At 39.0% G+C, this 25,022-nt stretch overlaps 1 protein-coding gene across 3 annotated transcripts in view; it reads left to right on the forward strand.

The window, feature by feature from the left end:
* Positions 1-18,469, forward strand: part of ANO1 (anoctamin 1) — an 82,418-nt gene extending 63,949 nt beyond the window's left edge. For all 3 annotated transcript variants that reach the window (XM_052811413.1, XM_052811412.1, XM_052811414.1), the window contains 12 exons: positions 528-599; positions 3,734-3,808; positions 5,139-5,340; positions 6,087-6,198; positions 6,837-6,894; positions 7,004-7,104; positions 7,559-7,704; positions 9,149-9,301; positions 11,549-11,601; positions 13,282-13,466; positions 15,275-15,380; positions 16,373-18,469. In XM_052811413.1, coding sequence (XP_052667373.1) covers positions 528-599; positions 3,734-3,808; positions 5,139-5,340; positions 6,087-6,198; positions 6,837-6,894; positions 7,004-7,104; positions 7,559-7,704; positions 9,149-9,301; positions 11,549-11,601; positions 13,282-13,466; positions 15,275-15,380; positions 16,373-16,633 — 1,524 coding nt within the window. In that variant the 3' untranslated portion in view covers positions 16,634-18,469. The remainder of the gene's footprint in view (positions 1-527; positions 600-3,733; positions 3,809-5,138; positions 5,341-6,086; positions 6,199-6,836; positions 6,895-7,003; positions 7,105-7,558; positions 7,705-9,148; positions 9,302-11,548; positions 11,602-13,281; positions 13,467-15,274; positions 15,381-16,372) is intronic.
* Positions 18,470-25,022: the final 6,553 nt, after the last annotated feature.

Here is a 25,022-nt window from a genome sequence, read left to right on the forward strand (position 1 = left end):
GGTGATCTGTGGATGCTGTCCAAGACAGGATTAGGGGAAGACCCCAACTGACAATTTTCTGGGATCCCAAAGCCAAGTATTTTGCATACTTACAGCAGATAACTGTTTCCCTCGGGAGCTGAGGATCACTGCAGTTACAGTTAATGACATGCAAAATCTAATATTTATTGAAAAGATAGGTAATTAAAATCCAAGCATAATGTCACTTGGTATGAACCATGCTTTCTGCAGGTTGTGCTGTATACTCTCATGTATTAAATTTAATCTATGTCATGTTGCACGTGAGTGTCTGATAGTGAGTCCAGATCATTCTGCAGTTGCTGCTGTAGAACTGTGAATGATATGGGATTTAACTTTTTTTTTAAATTACGGTCAACTATCAGTTGACATGAATGACATACCAAGTGAATTAGAATTCAGTTAGAAAACTCAGAAATTATCAGGAAATCGACCTGCAAACAGTTCATAGGTAGCTGATATAGAAAATAAATAATTTTGCTTTTCATTAAATATGACTTATTTCACAGGATCATCCAAGAGCAGAATATGAAGCTAAAGTTTTAGAAAAGTCACTGAGAAAAGAACACAAACATAAAGAGGTATGGTAAAAATATTCATTTGTTTTACTTATAAAAGACTTGAAAAAGAAGATCGTTAGAGCAGGCACTGACCCAAGACTAAGAAATAGGTAAAAAATAGAGTCACTGCACATTGTGTTTGAATTCCAGATGTCTTTGGTCCTAGCATATGGGGGATACTGGGTGTATGCCAGTGCTCAAGACCTGATTATGTCCAGAAATGTCTTTGATAATTAGATACAGGAGTGTGGCTTAGGGAAGCTAATTGAGCCCGATTGAAGGGCGCTCCTGTTAGGCTAACGAATCAAGTTTGAGAAAACTGTAACAAACATCTTATTCTGTGCTAATATAAGTACCTAAAGGCTCTCAGGAGAGATTCTCTCTTGCTAGACTTTGTTTGTAAATAAAAATATTACTAGAGCATTAATGAAGAGTGCTAACACCAATTTCCTTGCTGAAATCCAGCTTTGATAACTTTCTGCCTTTTAAAAACATAACTTCCATTTTATCCCACTGAATAAGGTAGCGCTCACTTCTGCTTTTATCTTGCTCTTTACATTGCCATGAAAAAGGTGCTGCCGGTCATCCCAGGGGCACGTGCATCTCGCCAATGGACGGTGCGATCCCCATGAGCAGCTTCCCTGCCCTTTTGCTGAAGGCTGTAATTCCTTCCCTATTACTCTGTGTCAGTGGCAGACCAATCTGAAAAATCTCCTTTTCTCCCCTCCATCCTGGTTTCCACCCTACCAGAGGTTATTCCCCCTTAACTGCAAGAATCCAGCTGTTTGTATGACCACGTTTTTAAGGAGAGAAGTAAAAGCTCCAGCATAAACAAAACCTGTTGGCAGCAATTCCTCTTTTGTATCTGTTGCCAGTGGCACAGTAGCATGGAACCATGCCCTAAATTGGGATTTTATGAAAACCCTACGAAAATACAACTGCAATAACCCCATTAACGTGAAATACGCTTTAAGAAACGTTGGATAGATTGGACTGGCGTCAAACTAAATGTGTCCGATATTCTCATGTGCTTATACTTGAGTAACTCGAGTACCATTGGGCCCCTCTTAAAAGATGCCACAAAGCTGACGGTGGTATGTTCCCATTAATCCATAGGATGCCGAGTGTAAGTAAGTGGTTCAGTGTCATAGGCAATACCTTACTCGCAGCACCACTTTAAAATGCCTTGCAGAAGAGAAAGAATTTGGGTTGCTGCCCTCTTATGTGCTGGATAAACAATGTTCGAATACAGACTTTGTTGTATTCTGTTAAAAACCTGTGACTCGCTGTACCTTTGGGTATATTAGGAATTCAGATCTTAATTGTAGAAGACTGTAGGGGAATCAGACAATTAATGAATAGTGGCCTCCAAATATTGGAGTATGAAAGCTTAGCAATTAAGAGAGGATTTTTATTTTTTTTTTAACCAGACTATTTATAACTTTCTGGGCTGTGTTCAATTTGGATGTTACTAATTTGGGAAACGTGAGAAAAGGAGTTTTTTCTGAAAGACTTGGTAATTATCTTTCATTGGGATCTAGAGTGTTAAAGTTCAAATTCAACAGTTGTTGAAAGAGTTGTGTTTCTTCTTAAAGAAAAAAACCCTAAAGCTAAACCAGAAATTGCTCTTATTTTTTCAAGAGAAGTCCAACTAAAAAAAAATATTTTTTAAAGGAAAAACTTTTTGGACGTTCTTTATACATCATAATGGAAAAAGAATGGCACAATCCTAAACTATAAAGGGAATATCCTTTGCAGGATCGCTTGATCTACCCCAGGATTTGGGGCAAGAATTTGTCTTTTGTTGTTGTTGTTGTTTTATTAACCTAGAGCCGAAACACAAAGCCTTAAGCAAACTAACAGAGCATTCACTTGTGGCTAAACGGCTATGTACACTGAGTCAGTAGAGAGTATATAGATTAATTTAGCAGTGCTTTGTAATGCTATATTGCCCGATCCTTTTTTTGTTTCCTTTGACTGCCATCAGAAGCATCGGTATTTTCCAGAAGAGACAGCAAACAAATGGAGAAAAAGAGTTAAGACAGTCATGGCTGGGGTGAAATTGGTTCTTTTTATTCAAACTTATGAAGAAACTCAAATTATGAGTAATTATGGAAGACACAAATCAATTTGTTTTTGGCTGTTGAACCTTTGTTTAATATTCACATTCGGTTCTGGGTTTCTTCCCCTCCCTCCCCTTGTTTCTTCCACACTCTTTGGGACACTGTTTCTATGCATTGGGAATGGCACTGCATGGCTAATCTTAGATTTACCATCCTGGACTGACGTTACGTTTTGCAGTGGAGCATGGGCCGTGTGTTGAAAGAGTTGCTTGCACTTCCTTGAGACAACGTGCATGTAATAAAAATAGAATTTGATTAATATTTTTACGTTCATTGTAACGTGTGCATCATCTTACGTATTGTTCCTTTTGTTGTTTATTTTCTGGTGTTTAGAAACAATTCCCGGCATCAACGTTTATGAAGGACTCTAGATGAGCAATACTGTTCTAAATGAAATTTTTATAGCCAAGTTCAGGCAATACCTGGTTGACTGGATTTAGGGTATCCTATAAAGAGTTATTATACATGTGCATCTTAATTCCTATTGGCGTGGTCCATTGAATACCACGTGGATAGTCAGGTAGTTAAAAATCACTCATATTGAAGGAATTTCAAGTCTTATCACACACCAAAACAAGACCTTCCCTGTCAACTGCGCGTTCATCTTGGAGTCGCTCAGTCGCGTACTTAATCGGTGGAACCAGTTGTGCAAATGCAAAGCTGCAAATCTTAACTGGGGAGGGAGAGGGGAAGAAGGAGAATTTTTCTAGGGAAAGCAAAAGAAAATATTTAACAGTAAGAGAGATCTTACTTCATGGTTTATGACAGCCTATTTGCATGTTTCCTTCAAAAAGTATACAGAAAAATCTGGTTTATTTATACTCGCAGTGCAGGCGCTTGACCAATTTGAACCTAGATACGGAGTAAACAATTTGCCTGTGTGGAATTGTAACTGTAAACACTGTGGTTTTGCATCTTCTAACTGGTTGTGTATTTGCTAGCCTTTTCTTCCCCCTCTCTGTTTTTGCCACACGTGCAAAATCACACACTCCGTCTTTATTAAATGTACCCTTTTTTCTCCCCAAATTTTAGACAGATAAAGAAAAGCTGACATGGAAGGATCGTTTTCCAGCCTATTTAACCAATTTTGTTGGCATTATCTTCATGGTAAGCATAACCCGGAAAAAAATGGAATTTATGTTACCGAGTCATTGTCTAGAACAGAAGTGATAGAAAAGTTAGTGAAACAGTGACAGACTTCATCAGATTGATTTGATTCGCAATGGCTTTTCCCCAGTGAAAAAATTCAAGCATTTTATTGTTTTATAATCTAAAATCTTTTCAAGAGCTTGGATTTCTACTTTGCTCTCTCTCTGCAGTAAAGAAATAAGAGTACCTAAATAGGGTAGGGGAAAAATGAGGGCACGGACATGGAAATTACAAGCACCATTGATGGGACAAAACTTAAAAAGTACAGAGAGTCCTCTTGGAAAATAGTTAGGAAGTAGAGAACGGCCTCATTTTTATACCAAACTTCTTTGAAAGAAATGAGGTGGCCAATTGCAATCCTGATTGCAAGGATTTTTAACGCATCGGTGAAATTTGGGGTTATACCCTCTAACAGGAGAATTGCAAACAGAGCACTTATTTCAAGAAAAAGGTAAAATAATGATAAGAACAGCCTTTTTTCCATTTACTGATAAAGCATCAGCATTTAAAACAAATTTTGAAGGAAATAATAATGATTCAAGACATGGAACAGATTGGCAGATGAATAAAAAAGCTTAAGCCCTTTCCAAAGGTAGAATATACTGAACTAACTCCGCATTTTTTTTAGCGGGGGATAGGGATTATGGTTTGGTGTTTGGTTTTTTTTTAATATTTGTGTTTTCAGAGAATGGAAATGCAGTAAATCTGATCTTCTCAGCTGAAGAATCAGTACCTTATAAGAATCACATTTTAAAATTATTTCTCTATTTAAGCAATGAAAAATTGAGTAAGATTTTGTGCACCTTTACATTGCCAGGAAGTACATTGATTTATTCAGATTTAATTTCAGTTTGGGATTATGACAGCATAGTGAACCTGTGTAGGGTGTTTAAAGGCTTGTGTGCAGACTTAAGCTGAAATACTCCTCTCTGCTTCAGCCCTGGCTTTCTTTTATAATAAAGCAAACCCATGCATATATGCTGTTGCTGTTAGGGCCGAAAGGAAGCCCGCTAATACTTTTAATATAAGCAAGTAGTTTACATTTAGGTGCCTTTAAAAAAAAGCCTTTTGCATGTGATTGTGGCATCATTGTATCAATTTTTTCATGTGATGATCAAATAACTAGCAAAAGAGGATCTTTTCCCACAGTTCATCAAAGCGATTGGGAGCCTTGATGCAGAATTGGGTGGACTTGGGATGTGGCCCATTTTTAAGGTCATTGCTAAGTCCCAAGCAAAGTATTTATAGTTAAATCTTTCATAAGAGGCTGTGCTGTTCTTACTTGCAGGTTGGGCTGACGTTCGCTATAGTGTTTGGAGTCATCATATACAGGATCTCAACTGCAGCAGCACTAGCAATCAGTTCGACTCCCTCGGGCCGGTCAAGCGTTAGGGTCACCGTCACTGCCACCGCAGTCATTATCAATTTGGTTGTCATCATCATCCTGGACGAAGTGTATGGCTGCATCGCAAGGTGGCTAACTCAGATCGGTAGGTTTAAATCCTCAACTGATATTTGCTAGAGCGATTTGAAATGAGAGGACCCAGATGACTGGCTTTCATGATTAACTTCAAAGTGGTGAGCAAACCCAGGAAATTCAAATGTGCAGCTAAAATTCTAACCAGCTACTTACAAATATCAAAACGCACATGGATTTGGCTTTATTGTTAAAGTTTTTCTTTCAGCAGTGGTAGTGCTAATCACTAATCCAGTTAGGGGTGACGAAGATACAGCAGAAATTCCTATACGTAATCTTGAGCTTCGCTCTTCTGTATCACGCAATTACTATTTTCTTTTTCTGCAATTTTTTAATTGGCATAGGACATGTCGAGAGATGCAAAATTGTTGAGTGCAAAAAACCACTGTAGAAAAAAATTTTTTGAATCATTTCCAAAAATCGTCAGTGACAGAAGGTCCAGAAATCTTTTTCAGATAAGTTCTTGTCCATCTGCAAGTGATTGTCATGGAGGTCAGCCAGATGTGGAAGGAAATTAGAATTACTGTTGTAACACATCTGAATGGTGGGATCCTCAGCAGGTTGACCACTGACCTCAGTGAGGCCATATTGCTTTTTTATGTGTGTGTGTGTGTATATATATATATATATAGCTATAAATATATACCTCTTTGTTTAAAAGATGGCTGATGTTTTCCAAAGTCCACATGTATAATATCTTGAAATGTTCCAGGTAGGATAATTCCTTAACGTTTCTTATCCATGTCACATTGGTTCCAGAGGTGCCAAAAACTGACAAGAATTTTGAAGAGCGGCTGATTTTCAAGGCTTTCCTGCTGAAATTTGTCAATGCCTACACACCCATTTTCTACGTTGCTTTCTTCAAAGGCCGGTGAGTAATGCAAAAGGCTGTTCAGGGTTTCGACTTGTTGCTTATGAGACAGCTGTAGCTGAGCTAAGACCATAGTGGGACGATAAAGTAAATCTGGTTTAAAAGCTCCTCAGTATTGACCCAAAAACTCTGCAGCCTCATGGAATAAAGCAGGGACCTGGTACTCTGCCGTTTCAAATTTGTTAAAGCCATTTTGTTAAGATAACTTTGTATGTTCAGATACAATCCCCCGTCAGGCTATTTACCATTGTCTATTTACCGCTCTTAACTTCAGATCATAGCAAGTATCATCCCTCTTCTTGCAACCAGCATGAAAGCACAAGGCTAAAATAAATACTCTGTGTGGCATGTTCCAGCTAACGCAACAGAAATGAGGATTACCTTACAGGATTTCCGCCAAGGTGCGCCTACAATATTGTAGGACACAAGACTTGCGGTTTTATTGAGTTGTTTACTCAGTAAACAGGACTTACTCTTCAAAACAAAACCAAAGATAATTATTCTCATTCACTTTTTCAGGACCAAACATTAGGTGGTCCCACTCAAAGGCATAGAGGTTGACATAAATTACTTTAGGATTCAAATATAAAAAGGATAAAATACATACAAAGTTTATAATTCTAACCATTGTGCCCTAGATTTGTTGGACGTCCAGGAGACTACGTCTATATTTTCCATTCTTTCCGAATGGAAGAGGTAATTGCATTTTTACCTGTCTGTGATCACGTTGGGTTGGGAGCTCCATCTGCCCCTACCACAGGGATGCAGCAGATGTTCTGACTGACGTTTCCTCTGTCCACCCTAGTGTGCTCCAGGCGGTTGCCTTATGGAGTTGTGTATCCAGCTCAGTATTATCATGTTGGGCAAGCAGCTGATTCAGAACAATTTATTTGAGATTGGCATCCCGTAAGTAGCGACTTTTGGGGTTGGGTTTTTTTTTTTTAAACACGTGTGTTTTATGATGCATGGAATACACTGTGTATCCGCTGCCCCTTGACGTGAACGTGGTTCATAGGCTACCTGCAAGATTTTTGCAGTAAGCCTGGGTCTGCTGTATTGCAAATACCTGCAGCCTCGCCGCAACTGCATCCAGCAATGCAGATGTCTTTGAAAAGTGTTAGGTAATCTATTGCTTTCCTACTGGTTAGCAAGAGGTGTAATACTGAACATGTGATTCAATTATAACCGTGTTTCGGTACCTGTATATGCTGATCCCCGATACTTTTGGGGTATTGTGGCTCTTGCGCAGTTTTGATGAAAATACGTATGGAGCTTATGGTGTCTGCTAATGTAAAATAACTGAAAAATGGGCACTGTGACCAGAATGGCATGCTAATTGAATCATTTCCCTTTCCCCCAGAAAAATGAAGAAATTTATACGATACATGAAATTAAAGCGTCGGCGTTCTTTAGACCATGAAGAGCACATGAAAAAAAAGCAACGTTATGAAGTGGACTATAACCTGGAGCCTTTCGCTGGACTTACCCCTGAATATATGGAAATGAGTGAGTGAGGTGGAAAGAAGGCATTTGAAACCATAATTATTCTGACTAATTGGGATGGAGAGCTGAGGTTTTTCAACTGTAGATTTGGTGGACAGTGGATATGAGGCATAACAATTATTAAAGTGTATAGTCTCGGACTGAAGCATGTTTCAGCCAACCACTGGCTGCCACAGGGATGAATTGTGCTCTCTGCTGTTCATGAGCCCTTTAGCACTGTATTTTTAGATATTTTCTTTCAAGCCGTGTGACATGTCAGTGTCAAATTTCAAATGCAAATGATTAAATGGCATAAACTTGAGATTGTGAGGCATATTTTATCATCAGTTGCACCCTAAATTGGAAATAAGTTACTTAATTCAGATTTTACAATTTCCACTGCATATTCTCATGCCAGATTTTTTCTGTTTTCTGAAATCTGGACTAAATCTTCTGAGAGGCATGTGTGCCTGTAGACCAGGTTGTACCAGACAGATCACATACATTTTTTTTTTTTTTTTTCCAAGTAATATATTATGTTGAGTGAGTGATATGGAAATTAAGCACTGGATGTCAGCTCTACATTGCTGCAGCTGTACAACCACATTTCTTTTCCTACTTTCAGTCTTGGAGAGCCTGAGAACTGTTTGACATAATGCTGTTTGCTACAGTGTCAGACATTCCTGAAGGATCTGTCTTAAAAGAGCAACTTTGTTTAGCATTTTAAGGAATGATTAGGCAAAAATAGTGGTAAAGGATAATGAAGCATACTAATACCAAAAATTGGCATGCCCAGTAAATGCAGAGGTGAATTAGAATATCTGATGACCTTGATGTTTGGAGTAGTTGAAACAGACTGAAATTTAATGGTACAAACTATGAGGTCATGCTGTCAGTTCTTAAAAATAAGAAAAGACACAGTTAGTGAGATCAGTATTTGGAAGTAACAGAGGAAGAGGAAGATGGGCCTCTGACAGTACCAGGATGGGTACAAGAGCAAATATGATCCCAGATTGTAGGAAGCAAGTTATTCCCAGTAAAGGCAGAGAATCAGTCATGTCCTTTTCAAAGCCCGTAAGTTTCTACACTTCAGAAGAGAAAGCTTCCAGTGGGATTAGTGAGGGCTAAAAACCTGCCAGATGGAGCATGGCAAGTTTATGTGGAGCTAACATGGTTGCTGCTGTAATCCCACTCCTTCAGATCACTCCTGTGCCAGCCTTGCCACGGCAAAATTGTTTTAGGAGCTTCCCCATCCTTCTGGTTACTTTGCCTTGCCTTTTGCAAGTGGAGCAACCGGTCCTTCAGTGCCCGAATAGAGCAGCGGTCAGGCGCTGTGCCTGATGCAGAAAATGGGATTTAGTCTCCCAACACGTGTTGTTAGAAACTGGGAGGATGGCACTGACATGAGGATGCATGCATTTGATAAATACTGACCACTGCCATTGAAATGGTTGCTTTTTCTTTTCAGTTATTCAGTTCGGGTTTGTAACTTTGTTCGTTGCATCCTTCCCGCTGGCACCTTTGTTTGCTTTGTTGAACAACATCATTGAAATCCGTCTAGATGCAAAAAAATTTGTTACTGAGCTGAGAAGACCGGTAGCAGTCAGAGCAAAGGATATAGGTAAGTGCATGTTGCTATTGTTATCCCTTTTTGTTTATTCCCAGATTGATGGCAGGATATTTTTATGCTGAGTTAGTTTCATTAACAGGAAGATATTTATAGGAAAATTCAAAACATTAGACTGTGGCTTAACTGTGAACTGTCATACCTTATCGAGGCTTTACTTTTAAAATAGAAAGACCAGAGCTTTAAATTCAGATGAATATTTTATTAAGTAAACAATATCGCTTTTCAAATCAAAATGATCAATACAATAGCAAAATATCTTGCATGGTTGTGCACATCAACAGTTTTTCCTGGCAATGCAGTTTTCTTGCAGAAGCAAAAATTTCTGCATTTAATAACTCTGGAATGGGCTGGAGAAATACACTTGGGAATGAGAGGAGACTCAAAAGTCTGTGGGTAAATGTATCCCTTCGTCCCTACTCAGCATGAATGCTGGAAGGGTGAAGCTTGAAAGTTGCAGTGAATCTAGCTGGAACTGGGCTCTGCAGTTGTATGATGACAACAGACCAGTCCTCCCCTTACTGCGGGGGGCTAACAGCTATGGATATATGTAACGAGGAAGCTATTTCTCCCAAATGTTGGTTACTTACAAGTAAAAAGGTCATTAAAATAATTGTTCGTATTACAGAGCGAGTCAGCAAGAGCAGAGAAGTTTATGATGTTACCAAACTTGGTGTTCATTCTGGTATTGAATGAACAAGCAGAGTTTTTCCTCGGGCTCATCCTTGTGCCCTAGGATCATCCTAGAGTTGAAGAACACATCGTATTTTGTCATGCTATTGCCTTTACCATGACACTGCTTTTGGGGTGTTTTGTGGCTGGCTCATTTGATGCTGCGGGCTAAAGTTGCTGGTGGAGATACTGGGGGGGCGTTGTTGGGGTTTGTGTTTTTGCTTTGGGGGGTTTTTTTTGGTTCTGTTTTTGAGAGGGTGTTAATTGCAATTCAGCCCCACTCTTGTGGGTGAAAGAACCCCACTTCTTTCAGAGACATCCCAAAGTCAGAGACCACAAGATGACCACAGACAAACCAGACAAGTTTTTAGGGGCAGCATCAGCAGAATTGGGAAAGGGAGAAGGTCCCACCTGCTAAAGGCAGCGGGTAACCACTGGCAGCAAGCAGAGGTCCATCTCTGCTTCCACTGATACTATAATATCTCTTCCTGAAGTTCAGTTCCGACTCTGTCCAGGCTGGCTTGTGTATGCTGTGCCAAAAGACCAAAGCTATATGAAGTATGAATTAGTTACCAAGCAAAGGATTCAACCAGGTTGGAGGAGTCTTCCAGGGCTGTCACCCTGTGTAAAGCCTCCTACATCTTCCTTCCTCTTCAGACTCAGAATAGGAGAGTGGCTCATCAGGGCTGTAACCACACGGATCTGGTAGCGGCCCTGGATTTTTCCATCAAGACTGAATCTTGCAGTTTGAGTACTTCAGCTAAGGAGAAATTTCCAAGCTGTCACTAATGACCAGGAGATGGTCAGAGAGGCCAGGCACAAGGGTGCACGGCCACGTACATGAAACCAGCACTTTATCTAGACTTCTGAGAAGCCCTTCCATGAGGAATGGGATCTGGAGATGGGGAAGGGGCAGAGCTGTGGGACTTCATGCATCATCCTCAGCCTAAATCCAGAGGGGTTGAACCTGAGTCAGTCTGGGGTCAGCTGGTATTATATTTTGAATGCACAGAGCCCACACTGAGGAAACCTGTGTCTATGCGGTTTCCAGATGCAAATGGAAAAATCCCATCGAGTGGCTCCACCTGGGCTTTGCTTTCTTGCAACTGAGGTAGGATCAATAGTGATGAGAAGGTGTAGAAACAGATTCCAGTAGATCCTTAAAGCTGGTAGACCGGTATGTTCTGTACCACGTGTGTGGAGGTTCCCGCTCCCTATCTGTAGCTTTCTTATTCTCCTCAAGCATTTGAGAAGTTTGAATGAAATTTCATGGTTTTCTTTTCTACCTATGCCGGCATTCCTCTATCTCACACTTGCCTTCCTCTTCCTCAAAGAAGCTTTTAGCTTAAAACCTCAAAAAAATAGGTGCCTAAACATAGCTGTGGAAGACAGAGTTGGGCTCCCTTTGCTTACAGGCCATTAAATTAATCTTTTATAATTTGTTCATTTTTTATTTAAAATATAACTAGTTTGGCAGAGTCTTAAGTACTCCTAACACTTAACTAAAAATGTAATTGATTTAATTTTAGTGACCGGAACCTCAATTTACGTGTTGGTCTTCTTCCTTAGGAATCTGGTATAATATCCTCAGAGGTATTGGAAAGCTTGCTGTCATAATAAATGTAAGTAATTCGGCATGAATAAAATTTGAATTCAATAGGCTGGCTTTTCCATTCTGCTCCATTAGTTTTATTTCAGCATAAATCCCTTAAAATCAAGTGAAAGTATATGATTTAGAAATTTTCTGAAATATTAAGATAATCAGATGCAGTGTTTATTTTAAAGTTGTGATAGTAGAAGCAATAATATAAAATAGTAAGTAATCATTGCAGCTTTTTTCCAGAATGTTTTCATAAAACAGTTTTGCCCTTTAAACAAATAAGACCACAGCTGCTTACTTTTGCTCTTTTGAAATACTATCACTAACATGATGTACTTTTTAATTTCAATGCTAAAATCTGTTTAGGGTCCAGTAGTCAACTAGGTGTGAATTAGCTCAGCTCATCAGAGCACAGTGTCCCTCCATTGAAAATCTGGCCTCGAACTGCATTGCTCTCACTCAGATAGCTCTGAAAATCCATGAAAATATTTTTGTTTACTTCAACAGTGAACATCCCAGCCCTTAGAAAATTTTAGCACCCCTTAATATGTTCATTTATGTACTTATCTAATATTCTATATGAATAGACATCCACAATGATGATCTTCATTGCACCCCACCTGGGGAAAGATGAAAAAAAACCCTGAGTGACAAGCTGAAAACATGTTTGCAATGCAGCAAAGCAGGGGCCATGTAGGGCTTACGGCCACGTGTCCATGGGCCCTCTCAGGTTTTTTGCCATTATCCAGACTGGAGATCCCTTCACTTTGCCCACAGGTGTCTGTTGTGCTATGGTCAAACCATTCTTTTGGTTATTTGGTATGCTGCCTTAATTGGTCTTTACCATTTCTCCTCTTTTCCTTTGGAAGTAATTTCTCTATTTTTTTCTCTTTTCTTCCATGTAGTCTCTCTTCATCATTATCCAGTGTTATTTTTCCCTCTTTGATCTATGTGCTACCCCTTTTATCATAAAATAAGTAAAACATTTTGTACTGTGTTTGTTCCACATGTACATGAGATTTATGCCAGTGAGAATGTTTCATAATAATGATAAATGAGAAAGGCTAAAGTTATAAAGAACTCAGCCGAATTGGCTGTCCTGCATTTTGTGTATGATGTTTTTAGAAAACCTTTTTAAATAACCAAATAAAAAGCAATTTTTGTGACCATAAAAATAAAACTTGGCTCGGTCTGCTCATCCTTTTATCTTGATGGCGTTAAAAAAACCATTCAATTAATGGCCTTTTGCAATGCAATGAGAATTTAAAGAGTCAATTCACTGTCAGTTGTTTGCAGAACAGAAGAATACTTGGAAATCCATCAACTCAACCTTATACAATGCATCAGGGACAAGCTGTGATTGGGGCGCAGGGAAGCAGCACCGTGTTTTGCTTTCCTGTGGTGCTGGGGGGTACGGCTGCTTCATTCTCTGGGGAGTTCAAGTTGTTATCCACGTAGAAATCTCAGTCGGCGTGGAACTACTCCATCTAATATTCTGCAACTCGGAAGAGTAAGCAGTAAATACTGCCTTGTTGCAGCAGTGAATACTCCATTTTTAGGGCCCCGTGGGCTGCAGCGTCCCCCCTTGTTTTCTGAAGCCATCCCTGAGTTGTGTGAATTGTTTGGGTGAGACATACGTGAGGATATTATTAACTTAACCACTGCCTGAATATTGCGCTCACTCTTTACTCTTATGGCTTAGGCATTTGTGATCTCATTCACATCCGACTTCATTCCACGCCTCGTGTACCTGTATATGTACAGTGAGAATGGCACCATGCATGGCTTCGTGAACCATACACTATCTTCTTTTAATGTCAGCGATTTTCAAGCAGGAACAGCTCCAAACGACCCCATGGATCTTGGCTACGAGGTTCAGATATGCAGGTACTCTCTTGAGTGATAACTACCTTTAAGTATCTTCACAGCTGACTAAGAATGGGACAAAGTTTTACATGCCCTTGTATTTTCAATACTTTTTTAGCACCTTGGTAGCCTTTTCTATCAGATGGATCCATTGCCTTGAACGTCTTGGCTTACCTATTAAGCAACCGCAAAACCTGAATATGTAGTATTGCTTATTTTGGGAAATAGAGATTAGCGTTGTTAAATTCAGTGTTTGTCCGTGCAAAGATTTTTATTATTATGTATTCCCTTTCTCAGGAAAGGAGATAAATAATGATAAACAGCACAATGATGCTTTAAGGGAACAAAGTGATGTTACTCTGATGTCATGTTGTTGTATCACATGCTATTGATATAATGACCATGACTTCACAGTACACCTCTCTCTTTTGTCCGGTTTCTATACCGATTCCTGATGAGAGTTATAGCATCCTTATCTGCACTGGAACTTAAGACCTACTTAAATTGTCGTCGTACAGGAAATCTGCATGCCTGCAACAATTTCTACATATTCTTTTCATTTTTAAAGGAAAATTATTGTTGCATATTTCAGCTTATGAAGCAATCTAGGTCAGTGGTGAAATGCATGCTTTGCCTAGGCTTCCTTAGATATGCATCGTCTTCAAAACAAATGTTTTAATGCTTAGGATTGGAGACCAAAGCCAAATACAACAGTGAAAGCACTTAGATCAGCAAAACCGAAAGGGGGACAATGGGGTAAGAAAAGGAAGAGGAGAACAAGGAGGGAAGAGGCATACCAGGGGAGAAAAAGAAAGAAAGATGACTTTGGTATACATATACTAAAAAATTACACAAACTGGCCAGGAAAAAACCCCACCTTTATAATTGCATTATTTTTTAATTTATATTCTTTATAAATTTGAATAGTGCACATTAATCTGCTGAAATGGCTGCTAAACAGAAAAGTCACCCTGAGATGAAAGAAAAAAACAACCAAAATTGCATATGTATTAGCTTTGCTTGCTTTTACTTTCTCCTGGTTTCCTTCTGGTGATCTTTGGGCTCAGGATAAACGAGGTTGGCAAACAGGTTTTTAGCACAGAACATACAGAACGGAAGTGTTAGTGTCATGGCCCAGTACAAAAATGCCAGGTTAATTTGCTTTCAAGTCACAGCCTCTTTCTTCTTCCCATCCCATCATTTCTTCCATAACCCAGGGACTTTTAAATCATTTGAAAATATGGAGCCCTAATTCTTTCAAAATATTGAAGGAAGTTGTGGTTTTAAATTTAATATATTTTTCTTGGTCCTATTTCTAACAAGTTATTGTTGATTAGGTCATAGATTTTTCTGTAAGCCATAGCTAAGGCAAAATTCTCACCTTCTCTCTATATGGCAAAATTTAGCTGTGATCTTTTGCTAATCATGAACAAGGAGAACACCACATAGCATAACACACTCTATGGATCTGAGATCAGTATTTTTGTCTTTAAAATTAGTCTGAAAAATATATGTTGGGTTTTTTTTTTTTACCTATCTTAAAATAAATTATTTGAGCTGTGTAGTTTACTCTGTCTTTATGCAGAATTTATATTATTTGTACTAATCAGAGGGTATTAAGATTGAAGACTTTTAATTTTGAGTAAAACTTGAAGGCTGTGGGAGGCTTGTCTTGTGTCTTGTTTCTGAGACGTTAATACAGCATAATGCTGTAATGAGTGAACTTGCTTTTAGATGGTTCGATTTACTGTTTGGCTCTTTGGTATTAATTCCTCCTGGTGCTAAAATTTGTGAATGACATCACTGATTTACTGAGTCTTGTTTTGCAGATACAAAGATTATCGAGAACCCCCCTGGTCTGAAAACAAGTATGACATTTCAAAGGATTTCTGGGCTGTCCTAGCAGCAAGATTAGCATTTGTGATAGTTTTCCAGGTAGGTTCTACTGCAGGCACTTTTTATATGAGAAAGAAAAAGAGTTATTGTATTTCTTCAGCTACATAAGGGAAGCCACCTTTGGAAATAAGTTATTAGGCCAAAGAAAATATCTTCTTTCTCAGCTGTTTCATGGAAAAGCAAAGAAATTTGCCCGTCCTCATTCACCCTCTTTCTCCCACCCACCCAGGCACAGATATATCCTCAGTGGAAAAATTCATCCCCAGGGATTCCCTGAACTGACACAGAAGCAACTTAAAGACCTTAGTGAGCAGCAAAGCACAAGGCTGATACTAATTGGGTCCCACCAATTTCTCCAGTAGGACATCAACGAATTCACTAAAGCAGCATAAATTTCATCCAGAATCATTTCTAGACCTAGCCAAGAAATGAAATTTCCAAAATTTTCCCAGTTAGAGTTTTACTCGCATCTGAACAAGAAGGCAAAATCTTGTCATTTTTCACTAAATGACATTATTTGATCACAGCAGTGGTGCTGGTTATTGTGACACAAGTGTTTTAAGTCTGCCTTATCTAAACAACTTGTTTCAAAACTTTTATTCCTTTTTTTTTTTTGGACAAAATATGTATCTTTCTGTGAAAGACCTTATTTTTAAATCAGAAGCATTTCATTGGAATCTATTTCACTAACTTTCATCATTTTACCTCTTGTTACTTGCTTCTGCCTTTCTGATGTAAAACTCGTAAGCCATTTATCAATGACAATATTTCCTTTGGATTTCTACGTGGCTGTGACAGTATTTGTACAGAAATCATAGAGATCTGTGTCTGCCATTTTTCTCTACTTCTAGCACCAACAAGAAGTTGAGGTGAATTTGGCTCAGTACTAGGCTTGTGACATGCAGTTGAACCCAACTCAAATACTGTCCTTTCTTCATTCTTCCTTCCCAAGTACACCAAAAATGGCCCCTTCCCCTACAGTCATCCTTTCATTTGACCTTGCTGACATTTTCTCACAATTTCATTTTCAGAACTTGGTCATGTTTATGAGTGACTTTGTTGACTGGATTATCCCAGACATTCCCAAGGACATTAGTCAGCAGATTCATAAAGAGAAAGTTCTCATGGTGGAGGTCTTCATGAGAGAAGAGCAAGGGAAGCTGCAAATGCTAGAAACCTGGAAAGACAAGGACAAGAAAAAAGGTGAAAACTGTAACAATCACAGCCCCAGACTCTCCAGGAGCCACAGCGGGAGCTTGTCCTCCTGCCATTCATATCCTCTTGATGTATAGAAGAGGAGGGAGTTGAGTATGTCGGGGCATTCCACTGATACACAAGCCATCGCGTAAAGGGCAGGACTCGATTAATGGACAACCTGGTGCATGTTGAAGGATGTGCTGCCATTTCGCTCCCATCTTTGTGAGAAATGCTCTTCTTACAAATATGGAGGACCACATTCTATTTCTGATAATGTTGTTGTTTTTTCTTTTGCACAAGCAGTAATGCAGGGAATTTTTATATTTCATTGATAACACTGTTGACGTTGGTGTGCATTGATAAATGCAGGTACTTGGTATGTCTTGATAGAGATATTCTCTGAGAATTTGACCTTAGCCTATTAATTAACTAACTAAATAAAGGTAAATTTTAAGTAATAGTAATACTACTAATTTAAAATACTTTGGGAACCCCAGGCTTGAAGGTCCATGGGGTAACTAGATAACGTATATGCAAAATCAGCTTTAGAGTGTGCCCTGGTGTTCCTTTTGGCAGGAGAGAAACCACGTAAAGCCTACCGGACTGACTTGCTTTCCAAGATATAGGGTTTAGCTCTGCTGGCAGACATCTCTGTTGGAACCTGCAGGGCTGAAACAAGCAGAGCTCCCGCCGAGCTTTAGAGTCACGCAGGTGCGTGGGGCGCTCGTGGCAATCTGCCGTGTACCCGAGACCTTCACCGGGGCACTGCTCTCTTCAGAAACATCAGAAAAGTGAATCTGGAAAAGTTCTTTTTTTACCGATGTACGACTGATGTGGATGAAGCTACCTCAGTGCCCCAGGGTGCATCAGGTGTGTTTGAGCAGTGCCCCAGCGGCTCCTTGCTCATGGCCAGGCAGCGGCAGCTCCATTTCAGAGATCCTCCCAGCAGGTGGATGATCACAGAGCATTTCGTTAAATGCCCTGAATTAACGAGCACACGTAGAGCTCCAGTTGACTCACACTGCCCTGCCTAGTACTCAGACACTGTTGTTGCTGAGGAAATTCCCTTTTTCCTGTTGTTTTAGCACATGCCTTTCTCAGCCAGGTTTTTCTCTGTAGCCCTCGATCCTCTGCAGGAGAAAGGAGTCTGCACCCGTTTTTTCACAGCCAGTTGTCCCTGCAGACTTTCTGCTGTTGAATGGCATTTCCCAGAGGCTGTGCTGGAGGAGTAAATCCAAAACATGTCCCACTTACTGTCTTCAGTGGAAGTTTTGCCTGCACTGGGGCTACAGGACCAGACCTTCAGTTAGTTACAGGACTTTTCTTTTGTCTTAAAATACTCTATCTTTTGTACAAGGAGCTTCCTTAAAGTATAAGTCTAAAATCCTTACTTACGATGCCTAGCTAAATCCCATCAGTACAACTCTTTTTAAGCATAGTACATTTTAGTTTTGCTTTGTCAAACGATAAACTGCACTTCCAAATAATATTGGTGCAATTAACCTCATTTCTTTTATTGCTTTGTCTTGTCCATGGCACTTACATTACAAATATAAAACTGAAAAATAAAATAAAAATGAAAGATTTCTTTAAAGTCTAACTACTGTATGGTTTGTTACAAAACCAAGCGTCAAAAGACTGTTTTCAAGAGAAGTTAGTTATTTCTTTTTTCCTTTTCTTTTTTCTTTGCCAAACTAATTTAAAGATTAATGCTAGAACTTAAAAAATATGCCATATTTAGCTTTTGATATATTTATTTGTTTTAAAGTATGTGATAAACTTGATATTTTTCTGTAGTCTCTCCAAAGAAGGTACCAGAAAAGAAATTATGTGGAGGAAAGAAAATGGTATTAACCAAATATTCTTGAAGCTTATTTAAAATATTGATCCAACCAAAGATTTTTATTAATAAAGGGCTTATATTTTGTTAACTATTGTTTCTGTTGTATTTTGACTTGCAGGAATGTCACTATTTTTAGAATTTGTAACTTATGATAGCTTACTACTGTAGGGCCAAATCCTGCCTGATTTATTCACGCAATAAGCATTATGCCTGGTAATAAGTGTTTACCAGATCAGGCCCGCTGACTGCAATAGGACTGTGAGTGGGAATAAATCAAGCAGAATTGTGTCCATACATTGTGTTGAAAAAGTGTTCTTCCTCTCATTCCTTGGTAGCCCAAAAGATCCAGAAGAAAGTCAAACGTGAACTGCCTATTCTGAAGAGAAATCTTAGGGGAACTTCCTCGAAGGGAATTTCATCTGTAAATACTTATCCGAAAGTATTCCCACCTTAATACTGACATTCCTGTAAATGGTAGAACTATATCCTGAACACATACTTATGAGAATTTTTCATTATTTGCTGAAATCATGAAATAGTAACAGTTGCTTATACTTTCTTTTGTACAGTAAATTGTTTGAAATGGAATTTTGTATATAAAAACTGTATTACTACTTAGATAACTATAAAACTCTTTCATGGAATCATTTTTTAAGAAAAGCAAATATATACTAAATCTGTTTTAGTTTGGTTTTTTTTTTCTCTGAACACTTATTTGAAATAAACTTAAATATGCAAGAGTTTCTCCTGTGGGACAGGGTCTGTTCCCAATCCTCCTTGTGCTCTGAGTGTGCAACTACGAGTACTGTTAGATTTGAGAAATACAATAATTTGTGTTACAGTTTGCCTAAAACTGGATCTGCGATGCCCTTTCCAGTGCTCCTTGTGTACTCAGACAGCAGAGGCCAAAACTGAGATTTGCTTGCAGGTATTGACTACTTCATTTATAGACATCTTCCTAACAATGTCAAAGGTAAATCTTGTGTTCAGCTGCTTTAGATACCCACTTTGAGATTAAGCGAATCCCACCTAAGATGCATCTGTCTCCGAGAGCACAAAGGGATGTTTGCCTTCTAGCGCAGACGTAGACAGCTGCACCATAGACTTTGAATATCAAGTGATGGATCTTAGCCTGGGAGCTTTAATTTTCTTCTGATTTTAGTCTTTGGCATTTAGCAGAACGTAACGTGTAAGAGCCTTCACTAAGACATTTGAAATGGGCTCGTAACGAGGAAGAATGCTATTTGGTTTGTTCATTTAAATTGAAAAATGTTTTCATTATTAAGAAAAAAATGAAATGGTAAAACTAAAGGAATGAAACTCGGGGATTTGTTGGACTGTGTCTTGCTCAATGCAGCTCTGAAGGGAATTAGCTGAGGAAGCAGAAACGCTACACTGTGTACATCCCATTTTTATTGCCTTGTGGGACCTGTGCAAGCAAAGCTGGGCTCAGAACCTGACTTGCCGTTTCCAATTTTTTCTCCTCCTCCCATTTACCTGTTCAGTGAGAAGGCAAAGCATGAGCCTTCACGCCAATTCTCCCTTTCTAACCAGAAAATATTAATGCTCTAACTAATGAAATTTAGTTAGAAGGTGGGAATTCTGTTCTGAGATAATGGATATGAAAACCAGAAGCAGGTAAATCACTGCCTCGTTGGTAACTGGTTTGGTTTTGTCATTTCTTAAAGACAAAATAGTAGATAGGAGCTCATTAGATAGAAGTTAATGCCTTCCAGAAAAAGGTTTGTGCTGCACTTGTGGTACTTTTCATGAAAGTTTTTTCATATCTGTGATGTAAGTAGAAAAAAGTTTTGTTTTTACCAATAGCAAATCTGAGGCAGGATTATGCTAGTAAAGATTCACTGGAAGAGGGGAAAAAAAAGAAAGTTGATACAGAGAAGTGGGGATCTGGAAGTGACCAAGAAATAACTGAAAATACCCGGATGTGACTCACAGCTACCATATGGGCCAGGTTTGATGAAAGATAGCAATACTTGTGTTCATACAAATACAGCTGAATTCTGTATTGATTTGACTATCTCCACGACGTGCATCCAACCTGGTTTTGGCATGCTTCTGCCACAAAATTGTAAGTACAAAACCCCATTTTGCTTTGATCAAAGGAAAAAAAAAAAGCCAAAACCCATTGTATCAATGTATTAAACAGGAAAATCATTATACTGGTGTACTTGGTCCAAGAGCAAATGCAGACAATAGTAGGAAAGACTACAGCTGGAACTGGCTGTGTAGACCATTTTTGAACCATTACTAAAACATGCTGTTTGCTTTTTGCTACCCAGTTTGTGGCAAAGACACAACTTCAGTCGGTGTATCTGAGGAGGAAATCATACCCACCCTATTGTGTTGACAGTCCGAGTCTGAATCTTCTGAATTTCCATGTCATTGTGTTTCTAAGATACTGTCTTACAAATATTTTGCAGTCTTAAATAACTTAAGGGTGAATAAGTCTCAAGTCAAGGCACAGACACATTTCTATTTTTAAATCCTCAGTGCTCTCTGGTCCTGAGCGGTTAATGATCTTTTTGGCTGTTGTGATTTCCAATAAGCAATAATAAAAGAGTTTACTTTTCATCTTGTTACCTCAGGAGTCTGAACTCTCCTGACGTTTTGTAGATCCCTTCAGTCCATTTATATTTTCCTAGGAAGTCTTCAGAGTAAACAACTCTTTTTCCTTTTGCCCCTGAAGAAACCGCGTCTTAAAATTTATATGGATTCCATTCAAACTCTGGTTCAATTCTTTGCACATTTGAGTACTATTTATTCCATGACCAAACACAATATGCCATTTTTAGTACAGCAGAGAAAAACCAAAGTTCTTTTTTTAACTTCCTTCTTTTTTTACCCAACAGGCCTTTCTGAAGAAGCAGCTAACTATTAATGTGGCTTCTTTTTAATTTTAAGCTCTTTCCTTAATTATAAGGAATATATAATATATTTCCTTGATATATTTCCTCAATTATTAATACCATGCATGCTGCCTGATTCGAGGCCACCTGAAGCCAAAGAAAATATTTCCTTTGATTCCCTTTGACTGCAGCACACTTTGCATGAGACTGAGCATTGCTTATTGAATGATTGGTTCCACTTACAATAAAAATTCGTGGCACTTACTGTACGGTACTTTTATAACGCAGAGTGTCAGCTAAAGCCAAAATATATTGATGCAGATGAGTTGTGTGAGCAGAAAAGAGTTGTGCACACTGTTGTGCTAGCTTCCACAAGGTAAAGGCTCAGAAAATGAAAGGCATGACAGAGTCATGTGGACTTAGTTACACAAGTTTGAAAGTTTTGAGGTCATAGCTTTCACCTTGCTTAGTACCGCCTGTGTGAGAAAATTCATGCCAAAATGGAAATGTATCTACCCCGATGCTCATGAGAAAAAGAATCAAAACACAAAATATTTAGCAGAGTGCTTGTGCTGAACAAGCTTAAAAGCCTAACAAAGTCCGTTTTTCAGAGCAAGAGTTAAATGCAGGTAGTTAAGCAATCTTTCTTAGAGCAGAAGAAAAGGTTATTCCCTGTTTTTACTTCTAAATGAAAAAAGAGTTCCCATCTTCTCTAGTTGAAATATGAGAGATGGAGGCTAGGGAAAAGGTGCCGATAGGGAAGGGAGGAAGAAAAGGCTGATGTTCTCAGATCCAAGTTAGCTGGCAGATCAGCCACAGAAGTTGCTTTTCTGGAAAAAGAATCGCTTCCTAAGATGAGGCCGTCTTGTAAGTAGGTTATCAGGTAGCCTTTGCCAATGTTTTTGTTGCGATGTGCAATCTCATCCTGCCAAGCAGTGCAATACTGTTGGTCTTGTGTTCAGATGAAAGCTGGAAGGCTTTGGTCCTTTGGAAGGAAATGGATGATAACAGAGTAAGAAAGAGAAGACCTCTCCAGCATCAGTGAGGGCCTGGTGACTATGCCTTCTCCACTGATGTGCTGAATCACACATAATACCATGATCCTCGGCAATCAAAAATAAACAGTTCCTGTAGGAACACACTTATTTTTAACATTGACCAGAACGATTTATAAACTTTCACACAGCTCCCGACATTGAAGTTGGGTCCCAGTTGGTACAAGCCCTTTGGTTCTGTAGCAGGTAAGTCTCTCAAGCCCCAAAGGCGATGTGCAGGTAAGTAAGTGGCCGATCTGCCTGTGCTGCCTGCTTTGAACCGAGACAGCAGCGTTGCATCATCGTGGCACAGTGCTCACGAGCATGGAATTCCCATCTGTCCTGGTAGGAGCATGTAATTAGATGAGCAGCTCACATTTCTTAATGTATTAATCTTCAAAATACATCTGTAGGTAGAGAAGGTAGGTAATTATAAGTGATTAACCATTAAGTGGGAAAGTAATAAATTTTAGCAGGCTAGACTACTCCAGGTTTACTGCATGACCTCTCAGGTCAGCAAGAGACGGTGTGCGTAACGAAACGGCTCTGCAATCTGGTGGATTCTGGGCCACACTCCTAGGGTTATTTAGGTATTTTACTCTACTCAGGCACTGTTGGGAGTGGGAGGGAGTTGGGAGCAGGGAAGGAACAGTGAAAGTCCTGAGAGTAAATTAACATGAATTTCAGCTACATCTTCTTCCTGGCTTCAAAGAGCTAAAGAAGTAGAACGGACAGTCAGTTCTGAAATTCTGCTAAACCTCTTCACTTCTGTCTTTTTTTAGTTTTACTTCTGAATCCAAATTTCTCCGCATCTTTATGATGCTTGTCTTTTAGCTCTGACCAAAAAGAGCTGTAGAGCTAAGCTGGTAATCATCTCTGGGTCTTCTCGTGGATAAGAAATAACAGTTAATCACTTCCAGGTTCAGGTACTTGGCAAAGATGTAATACAGGCTACTTCTGCTTTAAAAAGCCTCACTCCAAAATTGGTGAATAACAGCAAAGCTGTATGTTTATGTGTATATTTGAGAAACAAGAGAGGGTGAGCTTGGCTCTGATCTTAGGTTGCAAGTCATTTAATTTCAGTTGTATATCTGAACAAGAGCAGCTCAAGAAAAAAGAAAATGCAGTACGTGAATTTTTTGAGGGAAGGCAGACAAAGCTGGGGTGTGTATAACTTCCTTACTTCTTCTAAAGTTTACAGACTGAAAGGAAAATATATAAATGCTATATATTGTATTATATTAATCCATGCTTCTCTCAGTAAGTCACGCTCCTTCATAGACTTTTCATCTCAGGGAATAAATGCAACAAGTTTCCATTATGTTTGTGTATGAAGACGAACTCCAAATTGTGGCTTAAGACTAACTTGTATCTGGTTCTGACTACAATGCTGCAGACTAGCTCAAATTAAAGTGTTTCTTTAGAGAGCAGAAAATAGTACTTCCCCCCCGCCGCAAGAATCAAGGGAGGGGGATGACGAAACCAGATTTACTTTCTTATTTATTGTATCTAAATCCCTATGAGTAACTAACCTAGTCATATCCTGTGTCACTTAATGGTTGCATAAAACTATTCACGTTTTAAAAGGAAATGAGCGCTCTGGATAATAACTGTACTGTGTTTGAGCAGACAAGGCACTCCCTTGCTAATCGGATTTGAAAAAAAACTTACACCTTCCAACTTCAAGGATGGTGAGATAATGACTCAGACGGAAAATAATGTATTGGCACATTCTTGAAGGGAAGAACAAATATCCACTGATCTTTACTCTAATGGGTAATTCTACTGCCAATCACAGATATCTAAGGTAATACTTGTTTTTAGGAAATGTATCCCCCCCTCTTGGTTTGTCATTATCTCCAGTCACTGTAGTGAGCTCACAACACCTGAGTTTAACTGAGAAATCAAGCAAGCGTGGCCAGGCTCATTCATTTATATTTATTAAAGTGAGATTTTAGGAACTCTGGGAGACATTTAGAGGCCCATTTAGATATTTTCTGGTCTGTGAAGTGGCCATTCTGCGGGCTGGATGCAGAGACATGGCTACGAAAAAAGTTACATTTTTCACACCACGTTCGTGACAATGACCAGGTCCAAAGCAGGGTCTGTTAATGCAGAAGAGATTAGAGCTGGAATATTCACAGACAAAAAAAATAAATCCCTGCTGCTACTTTTTCAACTGCAATGCTCTGTAGCAGACAATTGAGTACTGCTGTAATCAGTAAGAAAAGGGGAAAAACCCCCTTTCCTTAGGTGGGAGAATGAAGTCCTGTGGTACAGGACTACTTGCATGCTTGTAAGAAATACTTCCAAGTGGTGCAAACTAGTGCAAAATTGATCCATTTTCTGCAAAAAAAAATTAAGTTACTCTAACCTTTTTTATAGCTGCTCAGAATATTGTATTTTCCAATGCAGAGAAGGAGATCAAAGAAAAACACCTCTGTTTATTTTCTATCCAAGAAAATAAATCTTAATGTGGTAAGTATTTACTTTTTCATGTTTTTATTTGGGAACTGGCAATACAGCAGCTCAGGAAAATAAAGAACAAATGTGTATACTCTTCAGAAATTAATTAGTATTAGCTTTCAAGTCTGGCAATCAGAATCACTGGATTATTTCCCTGGATGAATAGCAACTTGCCGTTCCTATTTTAACTTCGTTTGGTTCATTCTCAACCAGTCACAGAGCCCACCACTGCGCAATGGGGCAGGGTCCCCAGTATGGGTTTGAGAGTCAATGG

The sequence above is a fragment of the Harpia harpyja genome, chromosome 16, assembly GCF_026419915.1.
Source record: "Harpia harpyja isolate bHarHar1 chromosome 16, bHarHar1 primary haplotype, whole genome shotgun sequence".
Taxonomy (NCBI): Eukaryota; Metazoa; Chordata; class Aves; order Accipitriformes; family Accipitridae; genus Harpia; species Harpia harpyja.